This window comes from Sabethes cyaneus, chromosome 3 (genome assembly GCF_943734655.1).
Source record: "Sabethes cyaneus chromosome 3, idSabCyanKW18_F2, whole genome shotgun sequence".
In the NCBI taxonomy this organism is placed as follows: domain Eukaryota; kingdom Metazoa; phylum Arthropoda; class Insecta; order Diptera; family Culicidae; genus Sabethes; species Sabethes cyaneus.
In genome coordinates this window covers 42,616,530-42,640,466 of record NC_071355.1, presented here as the reverse complement: position 1 = coordinate 42,640,466, position 23,937 = coordinate 42,616,530, and the positions used below count along the sequence as shown (strand labels likewise).

The following is a 23,937-nucleotide window of genomic DNA, read 5'->3' as shown; positions in this document are numbered from 1 at the left end:
AACACGTATTGTTCATCTGCATGATGTTTTTGTAGAAACGGGATTAAAATTTTCTTTAAACATTCGTCTGGTGCACCTTAATTGGTAGCCAAACCAGAGGGCTTGTTGTTGAAGAAACGAGAAAGAGAACGATGTCCTTTTGCGTCCATAATTCTGGCTGGTCTTCCACTGTCTTGCTTGCGAATAGTTGTTGGGCATCTTTGGATACAGTCGAAGCCGCAACATATTTGCTTTTTAAATGTTGTGCCGTATACTTTTTGCTGAGATTTCTGTTGCAACTCGTAGAAGTTACAACGCGCTCCCGAAATGCTTCTTGTTTCGACGCCATTTTTAGCAAAACTGGGTAAGGATAAACCGAACAAAAAATATTAGCAAAAATAGGAGAGAGAGAGAGAGAGAGAGAGAGAGAGAGAGAGAGAGAGAGAGAGAGAGAGAGAGAGAGAGAGAGAGAGAGAGAGAGCTATCACATACATACTCTCATTTCTCTCTGAGGTCGTTTGTTGTTGAGAGCAAAGGCCGCGAAAAAATTCCAAAATTTTAGTTGTTACCCGTTAGTCGACAAATTTGACTAACTTGGCTCACTGTTAACGGCGGACAATGATACCAACCGTGAGATTCGGAGGCGTAATATCAGCGGAAATCGTGCTTACTATGGGCTTCACAAGCAATTGCGGTCGAGCAGACGAAGTCCCCATACAAAGTGCACTCTGTACAAGACGCTTATTAGACCGGTTGTTTTCGACGAAACTTGGACAATGCTCGAGGAGGATCTGCAAGCGCTCGGAGTTTTCGAACTACGAGTGCTAACGATCTTCGGCGGCATACAGGAAAACGGAATAAAGAGGCGGAGGATGAACCATGAACTCGTACAGTTCTATGGCGAACCCAGTATTCAAAAGGTGGTTAAAGCTGGATGGATATGCCCAGATAACACAAAATCGTAATAGAAAGTTCACATTAAATCGTTTTCATGTCAATTTCACATTGGAATTGTATAATGATTAGAATATGTCAAATCGAAGTGAACAATAAGTTGTTTTGCAGTCGTGCGTGTCTTCATATACAATTCATGACTGTGAATTATAAAGCAGGATAGACAATTGCAATATTTGATTATAATAATAATTATAATCATATATTCAGGAGTATTTAGTTGCGTGTTATAAAAACTGCGCAAAATAGAATTACAAATCGTTGTCAAAATTTTCGCACGTATATCGCCTCCACTTTGGTACATATATGTTCCTATATGGCGTGAAATATAACTTTTTTCGTTCAGATATGATTTCGTATACCTCAGTTGCAATCGAGATATACAAACCAAATGGTTTACTGGGTGATGGGCAGAGCATGTTGCAAGAATGCCGTAGAACTACCCTGCAAAGCTGGTGAGCGCAGCAAGCAAGATGGTTAGACCAGGTGGAGCGAGATCTGGCGGAGAGTACTCGGTGTCCGAGGAATTGGAGAGCGGTAACCTACATCCGAATTATATGGAGAAACCTTGTTCAACAGGCTTTGTTTTAGGCCGGCAAGCCAGTTAAGTAAGTAAGTAATCTGGAGTACAACCACTCACTAGGCTGAGGAATCGGCAAACCATCAAGAGTTACCCCTGACGCTCAAGGCCGATAAGGCTATTCCTCGTTACCACATTCAACGTTCACCAGAGTGCTTCACTTTCACCAACCGAATACATGATTGTGTTGATAAAGGTTTGCTTAAAAACGGATAAATAATTTTGTAATGCGACAATTCGTTAAGAGTTAGCGTTGTGAAATGATTGTAAACACGTTTATGTTTTGAATGTAGAAAAAATCTGTTTCTATCAAATATGGGTCATTCCATCTCAAACGTACACAAAAATCGGAAAAAATGGATCCGACTATCAGCGATTTTAACCAAAGTTGGCATAATTGTTCATTCCGACCCCACAACCAATTTCCTAAAATATTGCGCCGATTGATCAATCTCCCTACCAGTGGCGCTACTTCCTTTTTTACAGATTTTCAAAAAAAGTCATTTTCGGGTTCAAATATCTCTGAAACTGTTTGATGTGAAGACATGCCAATATACTGTTTCTATTGATTTTTGGCCACGTAATCGAATTTCGAATGATGTTATCAGTTTTTATCTACTTTGTCAAAATCATATATTTTTTTGCGATTTAAAACGAAAAATGCGAATAACTCAAAACACCCACAATTTCATTTTCAAATAAATATGCTTCAAATGTTCACCAGAAAATTCTACACAAGAATCACTTAACTAGAAAAAACAATATTGGTAGTTTGAGAGATATGGCGTTTTGAATATCGGGGGCATGCGTAAATTAAACTGAATTGTTAGCGAAAGTATGTTTAAACACTTCTACCTGAAGTTTCCGGACATTTTCATGACTAAATAATGTATTTTAATGAAAAAGATGCATTTTCAACATAGAATCAGCATAATAAATTGTGATGTTCTGGATACTTTTATATATATTTAAATAAAAGCAACAAATTCGTTCAATTTTTTATAGTTTTATTATTTAGGTGTGCTAGTTATTTGAGCGATATAATGCATTATTATGCCGACTAATGTGGTATTTCACTCCTGAGATTATTCGAAAGTGCGAAGTAATTTCGAAACTTGAAAAGGACTTTATTAACACTTCATTGCACTATGGGGAAAACTGACTTAAAAAGGAGCGAGATTCAGAAATGGTCTACCAACTGATGAAATATAAGTGATCTCTTGCAAAATTTTCCGGCGAATCTCATGGTGCCCACCCCTTCCCTAATTTTCATCGAAAAGTACCAATTTTTGCTGATTTTACTCTATTCTTAACAATATTTTAACTTAATGGGTTGTTGTTTTATTATTTAGTGTCAAATGTTGTCTAATGTACAAAACCATTTTACATTTAATAGTACAAAAATAGACGATTACTACGAACAAGCTCCTCTGTATTTTCTCTAACAATTCTTACGATCGACATTTAACTTTAACTTCAACTTCAACCCTGTCAAAGCGCAGCAACGAAATCTACCACAGTTGATCGTTGTTTACGACAGCCACATGCAACTGGAAACAGACAGAGAGAGAGTAACAGAAAAACACCAGAGAGCGCGAGAGAGAATTTTCGGAAAACATTTTCCTTTTCCATTTCCCGTTCTCATTCGTCCTGTTGCATACATTATGTTGGCTGTGCAGCATACTGTTGATGCTCCCTTCTCTCGTATCGTTACGGTACGGCCGCGATGCTCTGGCTGGCTGGGTGGGTGGACTGAATATCAACAGTGCTGCTGCTGCTGGCTGAGGCTTGTATGTTTTTACGTGATTCACCAATCAGTCAGTCCTCTGGCAGCGCTCGGCGCGAACGGTTTTGTTTTGGTAGCATTACTTTTCGCTTTTCAATCTTAAGTTTTAAGCAGCACGTGCGCTTCTTCGGTGAATAAATACATTTTTTTTCTTCTCTGGAAAATTGAGTTATTGCAACAGTTGCTCGTTCGGTTGGAGCAGAAAGTGAAACTTTTCTTCGCAAGTTTCGACCGTGAAACAGACGGTGCGAGCAACGGGAAGTTGGTGTGAATTTATGAGATTAATTACGAACGACCCGGTGAAAAGTGCAAGTTTTATTCGGCAGAAAGTTTTATTATTAGGGCAAAAAAGGTCCAAAAGTACCGTTGGGAATATATCCTGAAACAGCTATAAAACGCGCGTGTTACCTGCTGAAGCGTACGGTGTAGATAATTGTAGCATTGAAGCGCGAAACCAGAAGACCGTTGGCGGAAAAACAGAAGCCGAGATTTTTATCACCGCTATTACGTGTTATACAGTCGGGCCTTTTATGTTAGCGAGGACTGCGGCTTCGTGAGAGTGTAAACTTCAATCGAGCCTGTTTGGCAATTTTGTGGCTTCAGTGAATGAACTAGTGTTTTGCTATAAAGGGGAGTAATTTTGCCGGAAAGGAACCATCAATTATTCAGCTTGATCCGCAATCTCCAAGTAAGATGTTGCGCTTTGGATTACTGAAATACAAGCGACTCAATAATGCCGTTCTCGGTCCTGATGAGCTGGAAGAACCGAACGGTAACGATAATGGCAGACAGCAGCGCTCAACCGCGACGACAATGACGGCAACACCTGTTCGCCAGCATCCCCATCTGATACACAACGAGCTGAACGGAGGCGCAATGAAAAATGTAAGTGCTTTCTCGCGGGTTGAATCCACATTGTGCTTATACCTATAGTACATACTGTTGCATTAACAATGGTGCTTTCTCCGCGGCCTGTGCCGCGGGTAATGTCTAATGGCCTTCTAGAAGGCCACCGGGGAACAATTACCTTATATGCGCCAGCCTAGAGTAGGCCAATGCTGGGTCCATTATGCAGATTAAGAACCGTGTTGGAAAATTTACGAAGTATTTCTTTTACCTATGCCAAAGTTAAATTAAAGGAAATGAACTCATTTTTATGCCGGTTTTGGAAGCACTGCCGCGATTACGCCGTAGAATGTAGAAAGCCTAAACGTTGTAATTGTTTATGTTGCAAACACCGTACGATATTTGTAGGTAGATACATATTTGTATACACAAACGAGGACAAATCCTCTTAAAGCGCGAGCTCAGACCTCGCCTGGGGAGAGATTTCGTCATATTTTATGCAGCCAAATGGAGTTCGGCGTGTAGCGCCACCGGAGGCGAAGATAACCTGTCAGCTTCATCGTCATGTTTTTGTTTGTCATGCACGGCGCTGTTCTTCATAACAACCGCGCTTCCATTACCCAACGGAGAATTTATTACGGCAAGAATAGGGATTCATACTGTATCAAAAATTCATAATTTGCTATGCGCTGTACCATTACTGACGAAGCTCGAACAAGTAGAGCAACTCAGTCGAACGTTGGAACTATAGTACGTTCGCTTTATTAACCCCTTGATCATCGTAGTTACATTGTCTGTAGTTATTACAGAATTACAAAGAAGAACGTCCTTGATGCGGCTAGTTATTAAATCTGTACTCCGCCCAGTTATGATCCCCACAAACGAAATCAAGTGTGCCGGCTCCGGACCGCAAATCTGCCGCTTCACCCACCATTAATGATAGCCAAGACCGGGACCGGGCTGGAGACAAAAAAGCCTGCCTGACATCTAGCAAACAGTTATTCAGAAGCACTCGAAAGTGAAGTGGTCCTCCACTCTAGCGCTACGGTAACGTAGCGAGCGAAAAGATGGGACAGCACAGCACAGCCAGATGGGACACAATGCGGGGACATTATGACGGCAAATTGCTGCACTGTTTTAGCGTGTCGTTTGTTTACTCTGCTCAAGCCTAATTTGGTATTTACTTCTAATTTTTTTTTTTGTGTAATCTAATTTTCTCTCGTATGATGGCGTTTTCCTTCGCAAACAAATAACCGGTGGCGAAAAACGGAACTCTCAGCAGCTTGCTGGTTCCGATTTTGGTCTGCGGATTTTTTTAGTCGGCAGTCTAGGCGTCTGGAAATGATTGCTCAGGGAATGAGCCGTGGAATAATCGGTATTAATGATTATTTACCACGCTGAATACTTCTAGTTGGTTGGCTTTGTGAGATGTGAGAGTTTGAGGGATACATATTCGTTTGTATTTTATTCGTTGATACCCACTAGAATGAATTCATAGTTTTTATGGATATGCGACACAGTTTCGACAGTTTTAAAAGGTACGAACATCCTGAACCATAACTGAAATTATTTCTAATTTGTTTGTAAATAAAACTCAAACTGAACATTTATCTTTACTCACCTTGGTGTATACAACGATGAACGAAAATGACAAAGCAATCTGTTTTAAGTAATTCCATCTCCGACACCGACCAGCTAACGTGATCGATAAAAAATGAAGCGTATAAGAAAGAAAATCCAACCACGCCATAAAAGCCATATCGAAAAAAAATATCACGCATTTTTGTTCCAATTCTGAAGCAGATGTGAACCACTTTTCACAATCCTTGCCTGCTCCTTTATACTCACACGCTTCGGCTACCCTGCTGTGCAATTGGCCGTAGTTCCAGTCCCAGTCCAGGCCGCTGCAGCACTCAATATTGCTCACCGGAGGAGGTCCTCATCGAACTTTAATGAATTTCGAATTAACCAGCATCATATAGGTACCGCATGACCGCATCTCGACATCACCGAATCGAACCGAATGGCGAGCATGAATTTACACTTTTCCTACAAAACCAGAACAACCAGCATCGTCATTAGAATTCTAGTCTGAAATATAGGGAAAAAAGCGGGAGGCTCTCTACATCAACATTTGATTCCGAACTCCGATAGCGACTTCTTGTCTGTGTTTTTGGGGTTTTTCGTTCCCTTAGAACGAACGAGCCCGAGAGCAGATGAATTGGAATCGGAAAATGATTAGCTCAAGCAGAGCGTGGGTTTGGGGGAAAACCCCCTTGTGAATGAGAATCATGATTTATAAACCATTCTATTCAATTTGTGGTTCACGAGCACCGAACGTGCCATTTTGTCTGTGCATAAATTTCAAATCAGATGCCAAGTTTCTGCTAGAATTGGGTTTCACTATTGAAATACATATAAACAGTAGCAATCCAAGACTTGAGCAACCAACCAACCAACCAACAAACGTAACGTGAGAGTTTCGTTTGAAACTGAAACCACAACGAACCAACCGGGTATGCCACACAATTTGCCAAAGATCTCAAGATTCAGACGGGAGGAATCGAGGTCGTATTTTATGGCGCCTTGCACCGTTACACTTCGTCACAGTCGATAAAGTTACTTGAAAGGACAAACTGACAAGCGACAGATGAAATGCTCTATAAAATCACTTTTTTGTAGCTTTAAAGCAATGTGAAATGAAAATTTTGATTCGTCTGCACTGCACTGGAAATTGTGCCTGTCAAAGTACGCAATTACGTGGACCCCCGCTAATTTGAACAATTCCTCATGCAAACAAATGGGACTGGTTTTTAATTTGAACAACTGGCAGCCCCAAATTTGCTGAAACTTGTATGAACTGGTCGCACTGCTCTTTGTTATTGTTAGCAAATATTTCATTCTCCGATCGAATTTCTATCAAAATCGTTTCTAAAAACGGAATGTAAAAAAAAAACATATTAAACATGCTAGATAAGTACAAACAAATCAGGTGGATGTGCATTTTCCTCATAAGCAAATGATGTCATGTGGGTTATGACATTAGAACGTCGGGCAAACTAACGGGGTTCAAATTAAAAAGTGGTCCGATTGAAAACGGTCAAACGAACGGAGGTTCATAGTAAAAACTTTGCTGCAGTGTTGGTCACAGCCGAAACTGGCACTTTGAACAGAAACTATCAATTGTTAGCTTATATTTTCAATCAACCGAGCCAAATTTTTAAAGAAAAAAAAATTGTGTACGAATTTTATTATTGCAACATTCTAACCTTGCATCAAGCAAAGCCAAATTGTTATGCTGAACAATTTTTCCACTATTTTTGCATCTATTCCGTGTATGGTTGTGTCACATTGCGCGTGAAAGAGCCTCGTGATTACTTTTAAAACTAAAACACAAAAATTCTTATTAATTTGCATATCTTCAAGCTGTTAAGTGACTATAATCTAACAAAAAAACTGTTTTTCCACCAGCACGTTATTAGGCCGAAAAGACAGAAGTAATCGCTTATGTCTATCCGCTCACGATGGCGGTTTGGAAAACACACAATTATATTCACATTCACTTATTTTAGAAATTAAACAGCTTAGAATACGGTATCACAAAACAACTCTACTTCCTTTTGGATTACCTACGAATGGCCGAAACACAAATGGCCGAATCACGAATGGCCGAAATAATAAATGGCATAATATATCAAATGGCCGAATCACGAACGCCCGAATCACAAATGATCGAATCACAAAAGGCTGAAACACGAATGGCCGAGCGTCATAGTCGGTCGCAAATAATCACGGCCTTCAGCCTGCACAAATGTTGGGTATATGCTGTCCTTACTCGCTGCCGTTCGTTCGGACTTAACTAAGGGATAATCCCTTAGTAACCTAGGAAAATGCATGCACCTAAATAGTAGTGGTTTCTGCGGGGGGCTGCACCCCGCAGAGGCCGGCGCTTCCAACGGCGGGTCACCGGCGCACACTCGCGGCCTTCTCACCCTGAATCATCTAGGAAACATTTGCTCCTGACACGATCAATAGGCCGCGCACCCTATAATAAACGTAAATCATTCGCGCTTAGAGGAAGAAACAACTATCAATCATCTATATTCTATCTTCCAAAATAAAAAATAAGACGCAGAGTATGTCTTGTTTTTCTAAAACTAAGGTACAGAATTTTATGAAAAGCATTTTTCCTTCACCTTTTAATGACGCGGATCATCACAGAGCTGTGAGTGGAACAAAAGGCAATAGAGGGGAAAACTTTAAAAGTTTTTCAGGGGGATGTATTCAAAATGTGTAAGATCTCACAAAATGATCAAAAAAAATTTTTGTTGATTTAGGCATTCCAGGAAAATTCGACCTTTCGTGATTCGGCCTTCCGTGATTCGGCCTTCTGTGACTGTTGTTGGAACTCGGCCATACGTGATTCGGCCATTTGTGTTTCGGCCATTCGGTACGGTACCAGCCCTTCCTTTTATCAAGGAGAAACTCGAAAATTGGCACAGAAACACCAAAAAAACACAAGAACACTTCATTTACTTCATAAATTGATTATATTGCCGGTATGCAGGCAGCACTTGAAAAACACCAACATATAAGCCAACTGACTCTCTTTTGATCTGCTGTACAGCAATCCACCGAATAGTCCCTTGAGTGGTGCTGTTTGCTCATCGCAATTTCTCAGATTTCTTCAAATAGATATAGCTGATTTTTGCAAGGCGATGAGTCTTTGATAAGCCCTAGCATTATGCAAAAATCGCGCAGGACGCGCCTTCTACAAGAAAGCCTCGACGCCCACCCGGGTAGTCTGACGACAGTGTCCGGAACCTTAGCCACCGACAAACAGCCGTAGCACTCAACGTGAATGTCCTAGTCTTTACAGGCTTCAAAAGTTTTTGTCAAATTTAGGGGTAGTAAGGGACCCAAGTAGCACTTGTAACTAATCATAAAAATAAAAAAATACAAAAAGGTTGCACAGTAGTTACATTTAGGATACTTGTAACGAGTTAGGTTACATAAAATTAAAAATAGTTACTTTTTAGTTTTCTAGTGACAAAAATCTCAAAAAGTTACCAGGTAGTTACCAAATGACCAAATTGAAACCTTTTTTTCGAACTGTCAACAACTTGGTCGTCGCAAAACAGTCAACTTTCAGTTACGAGTTACCAAATAGTTATCAAGTGACACAAATGAAACCTTTTTCCAAACTGTCATCAACTTGCTAGTCGCAAAACAGTTAATTTTCCGTTACGAGCAGTTACGAAGTCAAAAAAAGTCGGCTAGTAACATTTTCGCAACAATTTGTTCACTGTTCCTTGTAAACACAACGGATTAAGGAAAAACTAGACCTGAAGAATATTGCTAATGGTAAAGATAAACAATTGGTACACGGGTTGTGAAATGCTCTTGTAAATGCGTTTATTTACTTAATTGATGGTACTTGGAATCTTCTCCGCCCAGACATTGGTATTAAGTAAACAAATGATGATTATTCTCAAACGTCAAAACGATCAAGTTACATCGAAACGAAACCGGCAATGAAAATAGGTTACAGTGTAACCAACCGTAACCAGGTCGAAGGCTAAGGTTACGTACAACTAGAATGTAACTGAAATGTAACCTTCTATGATTAACACTGGTGGTAACTGTTTTATTCAAACTGAAACTATTCTTTGATATTAAATTAACACTTTCTTTTCACAACAATCACTTAAATATACCTTTTCCCGATATCAACAATGTGAACAATGAACAATGGCTGCTTAAAATCATTTCATGCAATATGCCGAAAACGATACAAAACTTCAAGGACGATGGTGTAGTAGTTAGAACCAAAGGCAAAATGGCTATGAATTTTACTGTGATAGAAGTGATAGCGAAAACAACTTGATTTTTAATGGTTTCTAGGTGAATGCTCCACTAATTCATTATTGCTAAGAATAAATTTAAAAAATCAAAAAATTTAAATTTAAATTTTTATATTTGATTTACAAAACATCAATTTTTCAAAGAAGTAAGTAACGAAAAGCTATATTAAATAAGAGCGCGTGAATTTTTCAAAGCTAGAATCATGCATTTCACCATAAATTTGAAACTGCATTAAAATTTGTGTTGAAATAATAATTTATACACTCTTCTATATTCAACAGTTAAATTTACTGCTTGACGTTGACAGCCATAGATTGAAATAATAAACCTGCTACATTTTCGCTATGCAATAAAAGTTACAAGATAACTAATTTGCCACCAATTGAAAGTCAATTTACAGTTTATGTGTAACTTCAATAGTAACCATTTTGTAACTATACATGTTACATATTGGTTATTGAGTAACTGTTAATGCAACCAGATTTAGTTACATAAGTTGCGCTATTTCGGTTACACAACTGTTATATTTTAGGTTACTGTAACCGAAGTTTTACATTTAAATATGTCGCATATCAGCCGCTGCGACTCAATTGTGACAACGTGTGCTACTTGGGGAATGTCTCCGTGTTCGACAAAGTGGCACTTTTTAACTAAAGAGGAAAAGGTTATAAAATGCTAGCTTGTCCAAGGGACACCCCTATTAGAAGGCGATATTTGGAAATATCGATTATAGATGGTACTAGTGTTCAAGCATATTTATATATATTTATTAGTATAAAGCCGTTCATATTTGCGTGAATTTCAAGGCAGCATACGATATAGTCGAGCGCGAACGAACACCGTTTTCCGGACAAACTGACGCGGTTGATCAAAGCGCCTCTGGGGCGAGTGACTTAGTACGTGCGTGCTTCGGGAGCACTTCGGGAATCCTTTCGAATCACGACTATTCTGTATGTTATTTAATATCGCTATTGAAGGTGCGATCGAACGAAACAAGAGGCACGAACTTCAGCAAAAGTAGTCAACTCCTAGCCTTCGCAGACGCCACCTTCTCCTTCATTACCAGAAACTTTGGGATGGCGGAGGTAACCTAGCCCATCCCTAAAACGGAGACTAGGAGAACTGGGTAACCAATCAATGTATCGAAACTCGAAACTCAAACATACTGTAGGAAGAGGCTCCAGAAAAAACAACGCTATTAACGGCGATGAACTGGAAGTGGTTGATGAATTCGTGTATTTAGGATCTCTGGTCACCACCGCCACTGATAGGAGTGAAGAGATTCAACGAATTCAAGCCTAGTTTTCCCTCCGCAAGACTCTTTGATCTAGGAGCATACACCGCTGCACAAAACTGGCGATATACCAAGTGCTAAACAGACCGGTAGTCCTCTACGGACTTGAGACTGTAACTTTGCTTACGGAAGACATGCGTGAACTTACCGTATTTGAACGAAAGGTGTTGCGGGCTATTTTTGGCGGAGTACAAACGGAAAGCGGAGGGTGGAGGAGGCGTATGAATCACGAGCTACATGTACTGCTTGGAGAGATTCCCATCGTACACCTGACGAAACTAGGGAGCCGCGTCGCAAGGATGCCGGACGACTGCGCAATGATATCCGTTCTCTTCAAGAACCTCACCGGCACCAGAAGCAGAGGGTCCTAGAACGTGCTAGATGGCTCGACCAGGTTGGTGATAAGCTGCTTCTCAGTTGAAACTACGAAATTATTGGAGTTGATCCACTGTTTGAGGTTCACTCAAGAATTTTCTAGTGGTTGCAGCTGGGGGCCGTTAGGAGGGTTGGTGGCCTTCTGTACAAACCACGAAGAAAAACCAGCGGTTTTGACAATTCCTTCTCGATGATCGTCAGCCAAAGAAGGATCCTCTCCGGCTACTTTATTGTGGAAAATGTGGATATTTGAGGTCATCTCTTACCTCCTTGGTGGTGGACGTAAAGTACGTGGTCCCCTGCCAGTCGTTGCCGTCCAGCGTCAAGTAGGTCTCGTCGTCTGCCTTCAACCGCTTCTTCTGGGTGACGGTCTGCTGCTCAGACACGGTTGGCCTCAACTGACGCTTTTGCATTATAATGGTCAGGCACTCCTTTACTGTTTGGCCGGTTCCTCCGACCTTACAGCCCAAGACGCGAAGCGATAAGGCCACCTTGTTCTTGATCTTCTTCTACTTCTACAGCACCGTCGGGCGGAGGAAACAGGCTTCCGTTCGACGCTCTCGCTTTTCTCCAGTGCCTCATAATATCCAACATCTTTGCTTCGGGATGGAACTGGCAGTACGAACAAACCATAGAGCGTAGGTGCTTGACTGTTTTCACCACGGCTGCTGCAAATCAACTGAACACAGTAAAACTAGTTTTAAGCAGTACTAGATTGCAACTCTTCATTAGGTAACTCTAATCAGGCTGGAAACGAGAAGATCGTTGAGTTTCTCTCCACCGAAATCGTTGAAAATTTAAAGACGGCCTGGACGGTAGCATATTTTTTGAGTTCGCGGTACACCTGATTCGAGAACGTATTCAACGGAGCACGGAAACAATCTGGACAAGAAAGCAAAAGTCAAATCTAGCTGAACTCTATATCAACAATGCTTTGTTCTGTCATACACCTACCCAGTGAACTCGAAAACACCGTTAACAAGCTAATGAAGCTGTTCGGGTGCCAAAAGTTTCTCTTCAACACACGCTACCAGTGTCTTTAATACGTGAAGAACTCTGCTGTGCTGTTGATGTTTCGTCATAGGCCGCATCGGTCAACAAACATTCTGGAGCATTCCAGATCGAAAAGCTATAATCCAATGACCAACTCAAAACGCTTAGGTTTCTTCAACGCCTAATGCAGACATCTGGACAAGGCTGATTAGAAAGTTATGAGGCTGAAGAACAAGCACCAACCTCAAGCTCGAAAGCCTGGTTGTAGAGTGCAACTGGGAAAGGAGAAGAAGTCACTGAAAATACGTTGCTGAAGATCTGTAGAGGTCTATATTTAGTTAAAAGCTAAATTTGGACACACGTGAAGAACCACTAGGGTAATTCTGACGAGGAATACGTAAGTCTATGAGAAGACAATTCTGAACGATTCGATCTCCAATTTGCTAGTTACATCAGATATGATTGCCAAAGAAACCCAAGGCAACCCAATGGTCCTATAACGGTTAACACATTACATCTGCTACGGCTGGCCGAACACTGCAAGTGCACTTCAGCTCCAGTGCAGCTGTTTTTCAACTTTTCTACCGACGAGAAACTTTTCAAGTTATTCTGGGCTGTGTTACGTTCTGCGATCGAGTTAGGATTCCTGAATGACTCCGCAAGCGCATCATCCACCGATCAGCACTAGCAAAAAGCTCTGTATTTTGACCAAACATTGCCGACGAAGCTTAACCTATTGTGCACCAATGTCGCTCCGACATCAAATCGTTTTGTGCACCAATTGTGGTCGACATCAACGAAGTATTGGGATATGATTCACATCGACTGTATTCGTCCTATCAATATTACTATCTTGTTGTGCATAACGCTTATTCAAACCTGGTCAGAAATCTGCAAAACCCGGAGCATTGAAAGAAGCGTCACCTCGATTATGTTGGAGATTCTGCAAGAAACTTTCGCAAGGTATGACTAAATCCCATACTTTTGCTTCTGACAATGGTGACCAGTTCGTGGTTGACCAGGTGATCTATCCAAGCAATTCTGCGAAGAAATAAGTATCGAACAGTCGACAACAGCCATGGATGGTGCCGCAATATAACGGACAAGTTGAATGTTTCGCCTGAAAAACAAAGCTGAAGAAACCTGACCAGGGAGTCGCAGAATATTCAGGTGACACGGTGACTGATAACATACACGATGGGGAGAAGAGAGCCTTCGAGAATTGGTTATCGCTTAAGTTCATTACCGCAACACTACCGAAAGGGTTTTGGGACAAATAGTTGTGCGCTAAAATTCTATGACCTGTACCAACTAGGTACAACGATTCTAGAGACTCAACTTTCTATGGCATTCCTGATTGACGAATTTCATCATCAAGTTCCACAAGGCAAAGGAGCTTGGTTCGCAAGGGGTTTGACTCAGGTGAATCCGTCAGATCAAGATGCAAAACCCATTCCAGACGTCGAACCAATTCTTGCCGGCGCTGACCCTGAAGATGTGGCCATTATCATTACGGATGACTAGTCGAATATGCTTGTCCAAAACAAAAGTAAAAGGTAACGTAACAGGACCGTAAAGTGTAGGTTTAATTCCATCACCCAATAAAATGATGAATTAGTGATTGCGAAAACGGGTGGAAACGATTATTCATCGCGCTCGTTAGCAACACTATAAATATAAGCCGTTAAAGCGTGGACATAAATTAAAATAGAGAAGCTACCTCTAAGCCTTCCTGTCCTAGATTTAAATTGCATGTCTTAGAACTTAGGAAAAAACAACAAACTTTTTCCATCAGCAACCGTGACATTACGCCACTTTACGGAACACCAAATCATAACCCTTTCGTTTCCACTGAGGATATTTACAAAATTTCCTCACCCATGTTTACACAACCTTGTAATTAATTGGCTTAATTTTTATGATGATACAAGCCCCCTCTCCCATGTCCATACCATTTCCTCGCTTTTGCGATCTAGATTTTCCAAGTAGAACGCGGGAATGACACATTGGATTGCGCGATGTTTATTTTTCTTTCTCTCACGCCAAAGCTGGGAGAGTTTTCATCATCCAAATTTTAAACAATAACATCGGGGAAATGTTGCACCCATCATCATCGTTCGTAGTGCGCTTTGATCTGCTGGCTGCTGGCTGCCCCCCGGGTTCTCAGCCTCCGATCAGAACCATCGCCGCGGAACAAGACGAACGACGCACGCAAGAAGCGACGAAGATAATCCCAACCGTAAACAAGCAACTGTCATTTTTTTTCCTTCAAATGTTTGGCTTACATGTTTCAGTGTTTACAGCTCGGGTAATGCTATGCTGTTGCTTGTGAGCAGGGAATCAAACTGGAGTCAAGTGTTTTTTTTTCTATATCATACTACATATTCGTATTGAAACTTCATGTGTGGCAACTGGCAACCAGGGCAAATGGACCCTAATTAGTAGAGTGCAGTTTTACGACTTTCCCAGATTAAAACGCGTAGAATTTATGACCCCGCCGAACCCATCGAAAATTTAAGTGAAAATCCGCAGCTGAAGATTCTCAGCCGAGTTAATCCAATCCCGAAAGGTTTTAACAAGCGCGCATTTTCCCATTTTCATTTCATACATATCTGTAAATCGTGTTACTTAAGAAGAGCATTCCTCCTCGGCAGCTCGTTTGATGCCGCATGAATCGGATTGGATTGTTTCAACGTGAATGTAGTTAATGGAATTCTTCCGACAGACAGACAGACAGAAAAAAATGGGACGCTTAGTAGTGCAGCTCAGTGACTCAGAAGAGTCTTCTGAATGTGGGGAAAGCGAGCATAAAATTCGCTGAATTGAAATTTATAATATTTACTTTGCCGGTTGGCAGAGTTTACAGTTCGAAGAATGAAGGATTGCAGTCAGAACGTTACGCAAATTTGACTTCAACAATTGTCGTTGAAGTTGAAGAAATTTAAAGCCGTTTTTTTATGTCGAATGCGCCTAGTTTAATTCAATTTACCGGCTTATTTAATTTTATACGAGTTAATTTATGGTTGCTTTCCGACGACGTTTCAAGTACCACTTCCGACCGAGAAACAGTCAGTCGGACCACACTTCTAATCCCTAAAACAAATTACGCCAGCCAGCGGAAGAGAATTTAGTTTCCATTTTTCAGACTGACCGCTTTTCAAGTTGCGGTTGACTGGAAATTTCAATCGACTCAAAACACTCAGGAGGCGTCAAAGACATTGCTTAGTTTCGGGATTAACCGATGCTTATCCAATTAGGGAAGACCCTTTTTCTCCTTTCTTGCTTAGCATGCATATGGCTGCAGCACGTGGACTATCTTAATGCGACCCGTCCCGTCTCCCCATAACGGGGGTAAAGGGGGATTTGTTTTGACCGCTCTGGCTGACTGGCTTCGTGTCGTAGAGTCAAAAATGACAATTTATGGTGCCGTTTGTTAGATAAAATTAATTCCTTTGGGAGTATGGAAATTCCTAACTAATTTTAGAAACTTCAACCGCCGCAATAAATTAGTCGTTGCGAAGGAGAATCATTATCACCTCTTCGAGCCGAAGGTGTCCGGAGCATTTTTCTCCGGGTCGACAAAAAGTGTCAAGGGTAATAAAAATCAAAGATACCGGAGAATTCCTTATCTCCGATCGGAATAGGCAAACACCTACTATCCAAGGGCAAGTTTTTATTACCGTTTTTTTCTCCTTCTAGGGAAAAGGGTCTGCTTCGGTTTCGAATTCAAGCGTAGTGAATCATCGGGACGTACCGACGGTTGTAACTTTTCTTTTCTTCCTTCTTGTGGTCTGCGGTAGAAGGTGGGGGTGGTCCAGTCAGACGGTTCAACGAAAACGAAAAGATTGCTTTCAGCGCAGAGGTTCGCTTGAAAAACCTTCCACACCTCGTTCCCGAAAAGTTTTCCGAATCGATTGAACTTTTCTGCTGTGCATGCTTAAATGGGACACCCGTAGTTGAAACTGAAGTTTCGTTGCACAAATTTGACAGTTCATAGTTTGCCGTCACCAGTGACTTTCAACTTAACCAACGAACGCCGTTTTTATGATTCTTTTTTAAGAAATGGCTAGATTTAGTATCGGAGAAAATATTTTGGGTGTCCCATTAAAGGTTTTTCAGTGAAAAGATAAAAGCGAAAAAAGGATAACAAAACGACAAAAGGGTGATCGTTATTTTTTATTGTTGTTTCTTCTTCCTCTCATTTTGTTCGCTTATTAGCTTCGAGTGTTTCGAGCGCGCGAGCATGGGATAGAAAAACAGAAATAGAACCAGGAATGATACGGTGTAGGAACGTATCAGTAAACCCGAGACGTACCCGGTTCGGTCTGGCGTAGAATACGTATCGTTTAGTCTTTCGAGAGCCATACCAGACACCCTTGTCTGGGCTCTAATGTTATCCAATAAATTATGTTTCAATTCGTTACGCTAATCGTCAATCGGCGTGTCATGCTGAGATGCACTTCGCTAGATTACGCCTGTAACGTCCCTTGAGCAAAAGAAGAGAAACTTTTGAGTAAATTGATTGGTTCGGAATACATAAGTAATTGAACGGTCACAATCGGGGTGTACTATGTTGATCACAACTAGCTTGGAGATTTTAGAGCCATTGCATAGACTTGAGTGAACTAATTTAAAATTGCCAGGCTGCGTTTTTAAATATTAAATATTAAAGTTTCCCGTTTCTTGGCTGGAGATTTCACCTATATTGGACATCATGTGAGTTATTAGCACAGCATTTACTGAAAGAAATCTGCGCTTTGCCAATATAAACTAGCATAAAGTTCGAATCACTTGAAATCTCTAGTCAAGAAATAAGCTCTATTTCGGGATAGTTGTGATTATGGTGTAACAGAACTTCTGAGCAATCAAAATATGCGGCCCGGAACTACCGGAACCAAACGTCCAGGACCACAATCTTCGCTGACAGAAACTTTTATGACCTTGCCTCGCAGTTTCTTCCAACGCGCTGACTATATCTCGCACCTAAGTTGACTTTGCCGGTTGGAAACATTTACGATCGCTTGGTTGTGATTGTTAATTTTACCTGATGCACTGAATCAAGAGCGACGTAGGATGTGAATTAATAGATGCTTCTACTTGAGGGACAGTGATTTCAAAAGTTCCTTCGATCTATCAAACATTAACGCCTTTACGGAGTACACCATTCTCTCCCACAGCTCACCCATACGCGGCGCTGCGGGTGAATTAAATATCGTTCGCTGTTTGTGCGTGCATTAGTGAATGCTACCACGCAGGTTTTACTCATCTTTTTCATATCCTTATCCAATTGTCTGCTCACTCCGACTAAACAGGTGCCATTATCAGGACGGTCCATATTGCGGGATTCACCGCCGAAATATCATCAAGGGTATCCCACATCAAATTGCATCACGGACAAAACGCTGTAGAAAATTACCCAATTATCCGATCCTTTTCAGACTTTCAGACAAGAAAATATAACCCATTAGTAAGCTTTTGTCATATTTATTTCATTCAACTTCAATATCATAACCGTATGCTCGCACCTTACGCTTAACTCCACCCAAAAAATTTGTACAACTTCTGGCTGCAGCTTCTTCTGTACGGAAACCCACGTTTTCTTCATGTCTTCCTCAGATTTGACCTCCTTGGGATGCTTCCGTAGTGCCTGCTTCATAATAGGCCCGGTTTTTTCATTGGACCTTAGTTCCGGTGCGTTGGGAGAGTTCATGTCCTTGGGTACGAAAGTAACCTCGTTGGCTTCGTACCACTCCAGGACATCCTTTGAGTGGTGGCACGAAGCCAGATCCGGCCAGCAGACCGCAGGACCCTCGTGTTGCTGCAACAAAGGAAGTAGAAGCTTCTGTAGACACTCCATGAGGTAGATCTCCCCGTTTACAGTCCCTTTAGTCACGAACGGAGCACTCTGTTTGCCACATGAGCAGATCGCTTGCCAAATCAAGTATTTCTTGGCAAACATCGAAAGTTTCTGCTTTCTTACTTCCTCCAGAATATCAAACTTGTGTTGGGTGGTGAAGTACAGTAGCCCCGGAAGCTGCTGGAAGTCTGCCTTGACGTAAGGCTCATCATCCATGATGAGAGATTTGAGAATTCGTGACGTTGCTTTTCGGGTGACGCCGTTTTGTTCAATTAGCGAAAAACTGACCGTGATAAAAATACATTGTAAACAATACACTCTAAACTACTTCTATGCAAATTTTCAAGAGAAAATACCCAGTAGGTAATTTTCTAAGGCATTTCTTCCGTGATGCAATTTAATGTGGAACACCCTTTAATGCATGAGGATTGGTCGATCTAATGGTCAAGCAGGTGAATAAAGGCATACGGCTTTTGACCAACAACGGCCCTCATAACGAATTTATAGGGATCCTAGCACCATATTTATTTATTATTTATTCATTATTAAGTCGACATCAACAGACTATAGTCCCAATGATGGATAAGTAGCTTAATCTAATAATAATCACAGTCAAGAAATTACAATTACAAACACTAACAATTTTTTTAGTCGTCATTTGTTGAAAAAAAACCCGAATTAATCCACCTAGCGGCGTGACCTAGCCTTTCTACTGCCACAATAATATTTATTTAATTTCTCAGGAACATCTATAATTAACTTGACTATATTTTTAAATATCCGTTCCGTATTCCACAAAGTCCTTATTTGCCAGTAAAATTCACAACGTATTGCGAAGAATAATTATATTTTCTTTCCTTGGGTGCGTAAATACTTGTAAGCGTCATTTATGTTATTTGATGAACACCTTATTTAGTTTTATAATCGGTCGGCCTTAACTTTCGGGTTTCAGAGCCACATACGAAACTTGTTTTGAACTGACAATATGAAATATGTGTTCATAGCAGATTTTTTGATATTTTTTTTGAGTGGTTTTAGCCCAAAGGGTAGATTTTTTTTTTGATATTTTGATATTAATACCATGCGTTCAAAAGTTAGCATCTTTGAAAAACAAGAGTTCAGAAAAATTATTATTATACTTCGCTTTTGAAGAAAAAGGATATCTACAACAAAATGATTAATCTCAAAATTTTACTATTAGTTTGCTTAGCTTCAATTTTGCAATATATCTGAATTAGAAAAAATAACTGAATAGAGCATTAGATATGAAAAAGAGAAATTGAACTTTTTCTCAGCTGGCGCTCCTTCAGATAATTATTTTTGCATGAAAATCAAAACTTAAGCTTCTTTTGAATGTACTTTCATGAAAAGCTAGTCATTAGCTTGATCGCATCGTTTTTACAATGTTAGAGGGTTAGGAAAACAAGATGAGGTCGAAAAATAGTGCAAAAACTGCGCCATAAACATGCTTGAGAATCAGAAATATGATCGATATGATTTCCAGTGCTTGTCATTTTTGATTTATTTATTAAAACATGATACATGGCATAAGACATCTGTCCTTTAAAATGTCACTAACGAAAACAAATCTTACAAAGTTACTACCGTGCAACGTTTACTTCCTATTTTTCATATAACATTTCTAAGCTCTAGTATCTATGGATTGAAAAGAGCATATATTGATGCGCAAAATTTGTTTGAAATTTGTATAAATTTATTTGGAAAAATCAACTCACTAGTATTTTTAATCCTATATACCACTATACCTACATGCCTACATGTTAATTTAAACTGCTCTTCTTCGCCTTTTGCTTTTCTTGTTCAATTGTGAGTAACAACAAGTGAAGAAAATGACACTTGAAATTTGAAATAAAATAAAAGAAAAAACTTTTCGATTGAATCCCACCATTTAATATTTATTTGCGACAGATACGTAGTTCGCCTACGACGTGCAGGCTTCATCAGTGTCTTATTTCAAAGCGTATACGTATCTGTCGCGAATAAAAATTAAATAGTAGAATTTAGTCGGTAAAAGTTTTTTTCTTTTTTTTTATTTCAGAGTTCGTATTCCACTTCAAAAACTTCAGACTATTGACATGTTTCTCACTTTTCTTGAATTTCATTACAAATTGTCATCACATACACATACATACATACATACATACATACATAAATACATACATACATACATACATACATACATACATACATACATACATACATACATACATACATACATACATACATACATACATACATACATACATACATACATACATACATACATACATACATACATACATACATACATACATACATACATACATACATACATACATACATACATACATACATACATACATACATACATACATACATACATACATGCATGCATACATACATACATACATACATCGCACACATTGAATACAATCAACATTTGATTGATACGTTTTGATTTCACACGTTTTAACGGTTTTATATACGGTGCTTAAGTGTTAAAGTTTAAATAACTTTTGAATGAACCGTCCGATTTTAAATAACTCGGTTTCGTTACAAAAATATGTTTTAAATACTATGTTTTCACATTTCTTTATGTCACTTTCAAACTACAAGTCCAATCATCATGAAATTTGGAAGTTAAGGGTTTGAAAGGCTCCTCTTTCATATGCAATCAATTTTGTTCAAATCGGTTAAGGGATCTATGAGATAATGAAGTCCCATATTTTTCGTATTTTTATACATAACTTTTGAATTAAAAGTCCGATCAGTATGAAATTCAATAGCGACCAATGGGACACCTAGACCTTTCATTTGACACTAAGAACATTAAAATCGGTCCAGCCATCTCCGAGAAAAGTGAGTGAGATTAAAAGCGTTACATACACACACACACACACACACACACACATACATACACACACACAGAAAATGCTCAGTTTTCGAAACTGAGTCGAATGGTATATAACATTCGGCCCGCAGGACCTTCTTTCCATTTCCGGTTTTCCAAGTGATTTCTATACCTTTATACTATATATTTATATAGTAGAAAGGCAAAACATAGAGAAGTTACGACGGACCGTTTCACGTGACAAATTAAAATCAAAAGCGAATGCAACCCGATTGAAAACTCGCTGTATACCAGTCAATGAGCTGTTTCGTCCGTAGTTGGTGCGTTGAAAAGGTACCCTCAGCATTGAGTTGTTCCGCAGTGCCCTGGGACGCTCGTTTAGATCAATCGCCCCAAGAATAGCAGGACAATCAATTCTTCCCTGCAACGTGTCGACAGCAAACAGAGCTCTTGCGATGTTCCTTCGTGTCTGTAGTGTCTCCAAATGTATTAATCGGCAACGACTTTCATAACTCGGCAACTGGAACGGATTTCGTCATGGCAGACGACGGAGAGCAAAGCGTAAGAAGCGGCGTTGAACTGATTTAATCCTGATTGCATCCCGTTTTGGTCCTAGCCATACCTTTGCCTTAACCCCTTTCATCAGGGTTTAGGCAGCGGTAGGGTCGACTTGTTTAGACATGTTTAACCACGCCACACTGTTTTTCGCTTGGCAGACAAGGATTTTTTTGGCAAATTTCAACAGCTTCTGTACACTTTCCAGGATTGCAAACTTAGAAATGAGACAACGCAGCATTCCTGCTGCGGCATTTGTCTGATGTATTTTTCGTTCTGCTAAACGGTTTTGTGAGCCAATACCTGTACAGTTTCCTTCCGCGAGTTTTGGCAATCTGATTTTGCGATGTGTTTGTTTGTCACTCCAGTTTGGTGCCTTCTGAACTTCTTACAATTGTAGTCCAGCACGTGTCATTGTTTTTTGTACAAATCAAAACACTTCAGCTTTCGCCTTTTCGCCACATCCCGAAACGAAACATTGGGTTAACACTTGAATTGATCAGCTACTGCCAGCTAGCTTTGTTACCTTGAGAATGTATAGCCGTGAGCAGAAAAGTTAAACTTGTACTGTCAAATCATCCTGATCGATTTGGTTTATGGCAACCATAAAAAAATACCCGAAAGAATGTATAATAAATTTTCAGCAGTTTCCGTAATTGTGCAGCATATGCGCATTAAATTTCATAGTTTCTTATTTGAACGATAAGTGGATAATACCAACACGTCTACCGGGCGGCGCACTATGGGGGATTTCCATACAAGCAGGCGGACAAAAATATTTTCGAATTTTTTCTAGGATTTTTGACGTTTTTCTAGTTGATATGATTAAAATATGTTGTTAGAGTACATTTGCAAACATTTCACGAACATATTTTAAAAGGGTTTAACTGTTTACCTTTGTCATATGTGAAAAACTAATAGGGGTCATTCCATCTCAAACGTTTGGATTCGACCATCAGCGATTTCAACCAAAGTTGGCATAATTGTTCATTCCGACCCCACAACCAATTTCCCGAAGTTATACGCCGATTGATCAATTCCCCTAGCAGTGGCGCTGCTTACTTTTTTACAGATTTTCAAAAAAAGTCATTTTTCGGGCTTAAATATCTCTGTAACAGTTTGATGTGAAGACATGCCAATGTACTTTTTCTATGGGTTTTTGACCGCGCAATCGAATGATGTTATCAGTTTTTTGTCAAGATCATACATATTTTTGCAATTTAAAACCAAAAATGCGAATATCTCAAAACACCCCCAACTTTATTTTCAAATAAATATGCTCAAAATGTTCCCCAGACAAATTCTACATAAGAATCACTTAACTAGAAAAGACAATATTAGTAGTTCGGGAGATATGGTGTTTTGAATATCCGGGGCATACGTTATTCTATCTGAATTATTAGTAAAAGTATGTTTAAATACGTTTACCTGAAGCTTCCAGACATTTGTATGACTAAATAATGTATTTTAATGAAAAAGATGCATTTTCAACATAGAATCAACATAATAAATTTTGAGGTTCGGGATACTTTTGTATGTATTTAAATAAAAGTAATAATTTCGTACAAATTTTTATAGTTCTATTATTTAATTGTGCTATTTATTGGTGCAATATAATGCATTTCACTGGTAAAATTATTATGGTATTTCACTTCTGAAATTATTCGAAACTTCGAAGTAATTTTGAAAATGGCTTTATTAGCACTACGGGAAAACCTAACCTAAAACGAACGAAATTCAGAAACTGCCTGCAATTGATCAAATATAACTGACGTTATGTAAAATTTTCCGGCAAATCTCATGGTGCCCACCCCTTCCTTAATTGTCATCGGAAATTATTAAGTTTTGCTGATTTTCCCCTATTCTTAACAATATTTTTACTTAATGGAGTTTATCAGGCCAGTTAAGTTATTCATTCGTCTTATATAAGCTTTGTAAGATTTACCGAAATTGGTCCATAAGTTCAGCAGATCTAGAACATATCTTGAAATAGGCCATAGGT

The 23,937-nt window shown here is 39.7% G+C and overlaps 1 protein-coding gene across 1 annotated transcript in view; it reads left to right on the top strand.

Annotated features, from left to right (window-relative positions):
* Positions 1-3,380: 3,380 nt before the first annotated feature.
* The window catches only part of LOC128743050 (uncharacterized), a 37,289-nt gene continuing 16,732 nt past the window's right edge, over positions 3,381-23,937 (top strand). Inside the window, exon 1 of the mRNA XM_053839563.1 lies at positions 3,381-4,184. Coding sequence (XP_053695538.1) covers positions 3,993-4,184 — 192 coding nt within the window. The 5' untranslated portion in view covers positions 3,381-3,992. The remainder of the gene's footprint in view (positions 4,185-23,937) is intronic.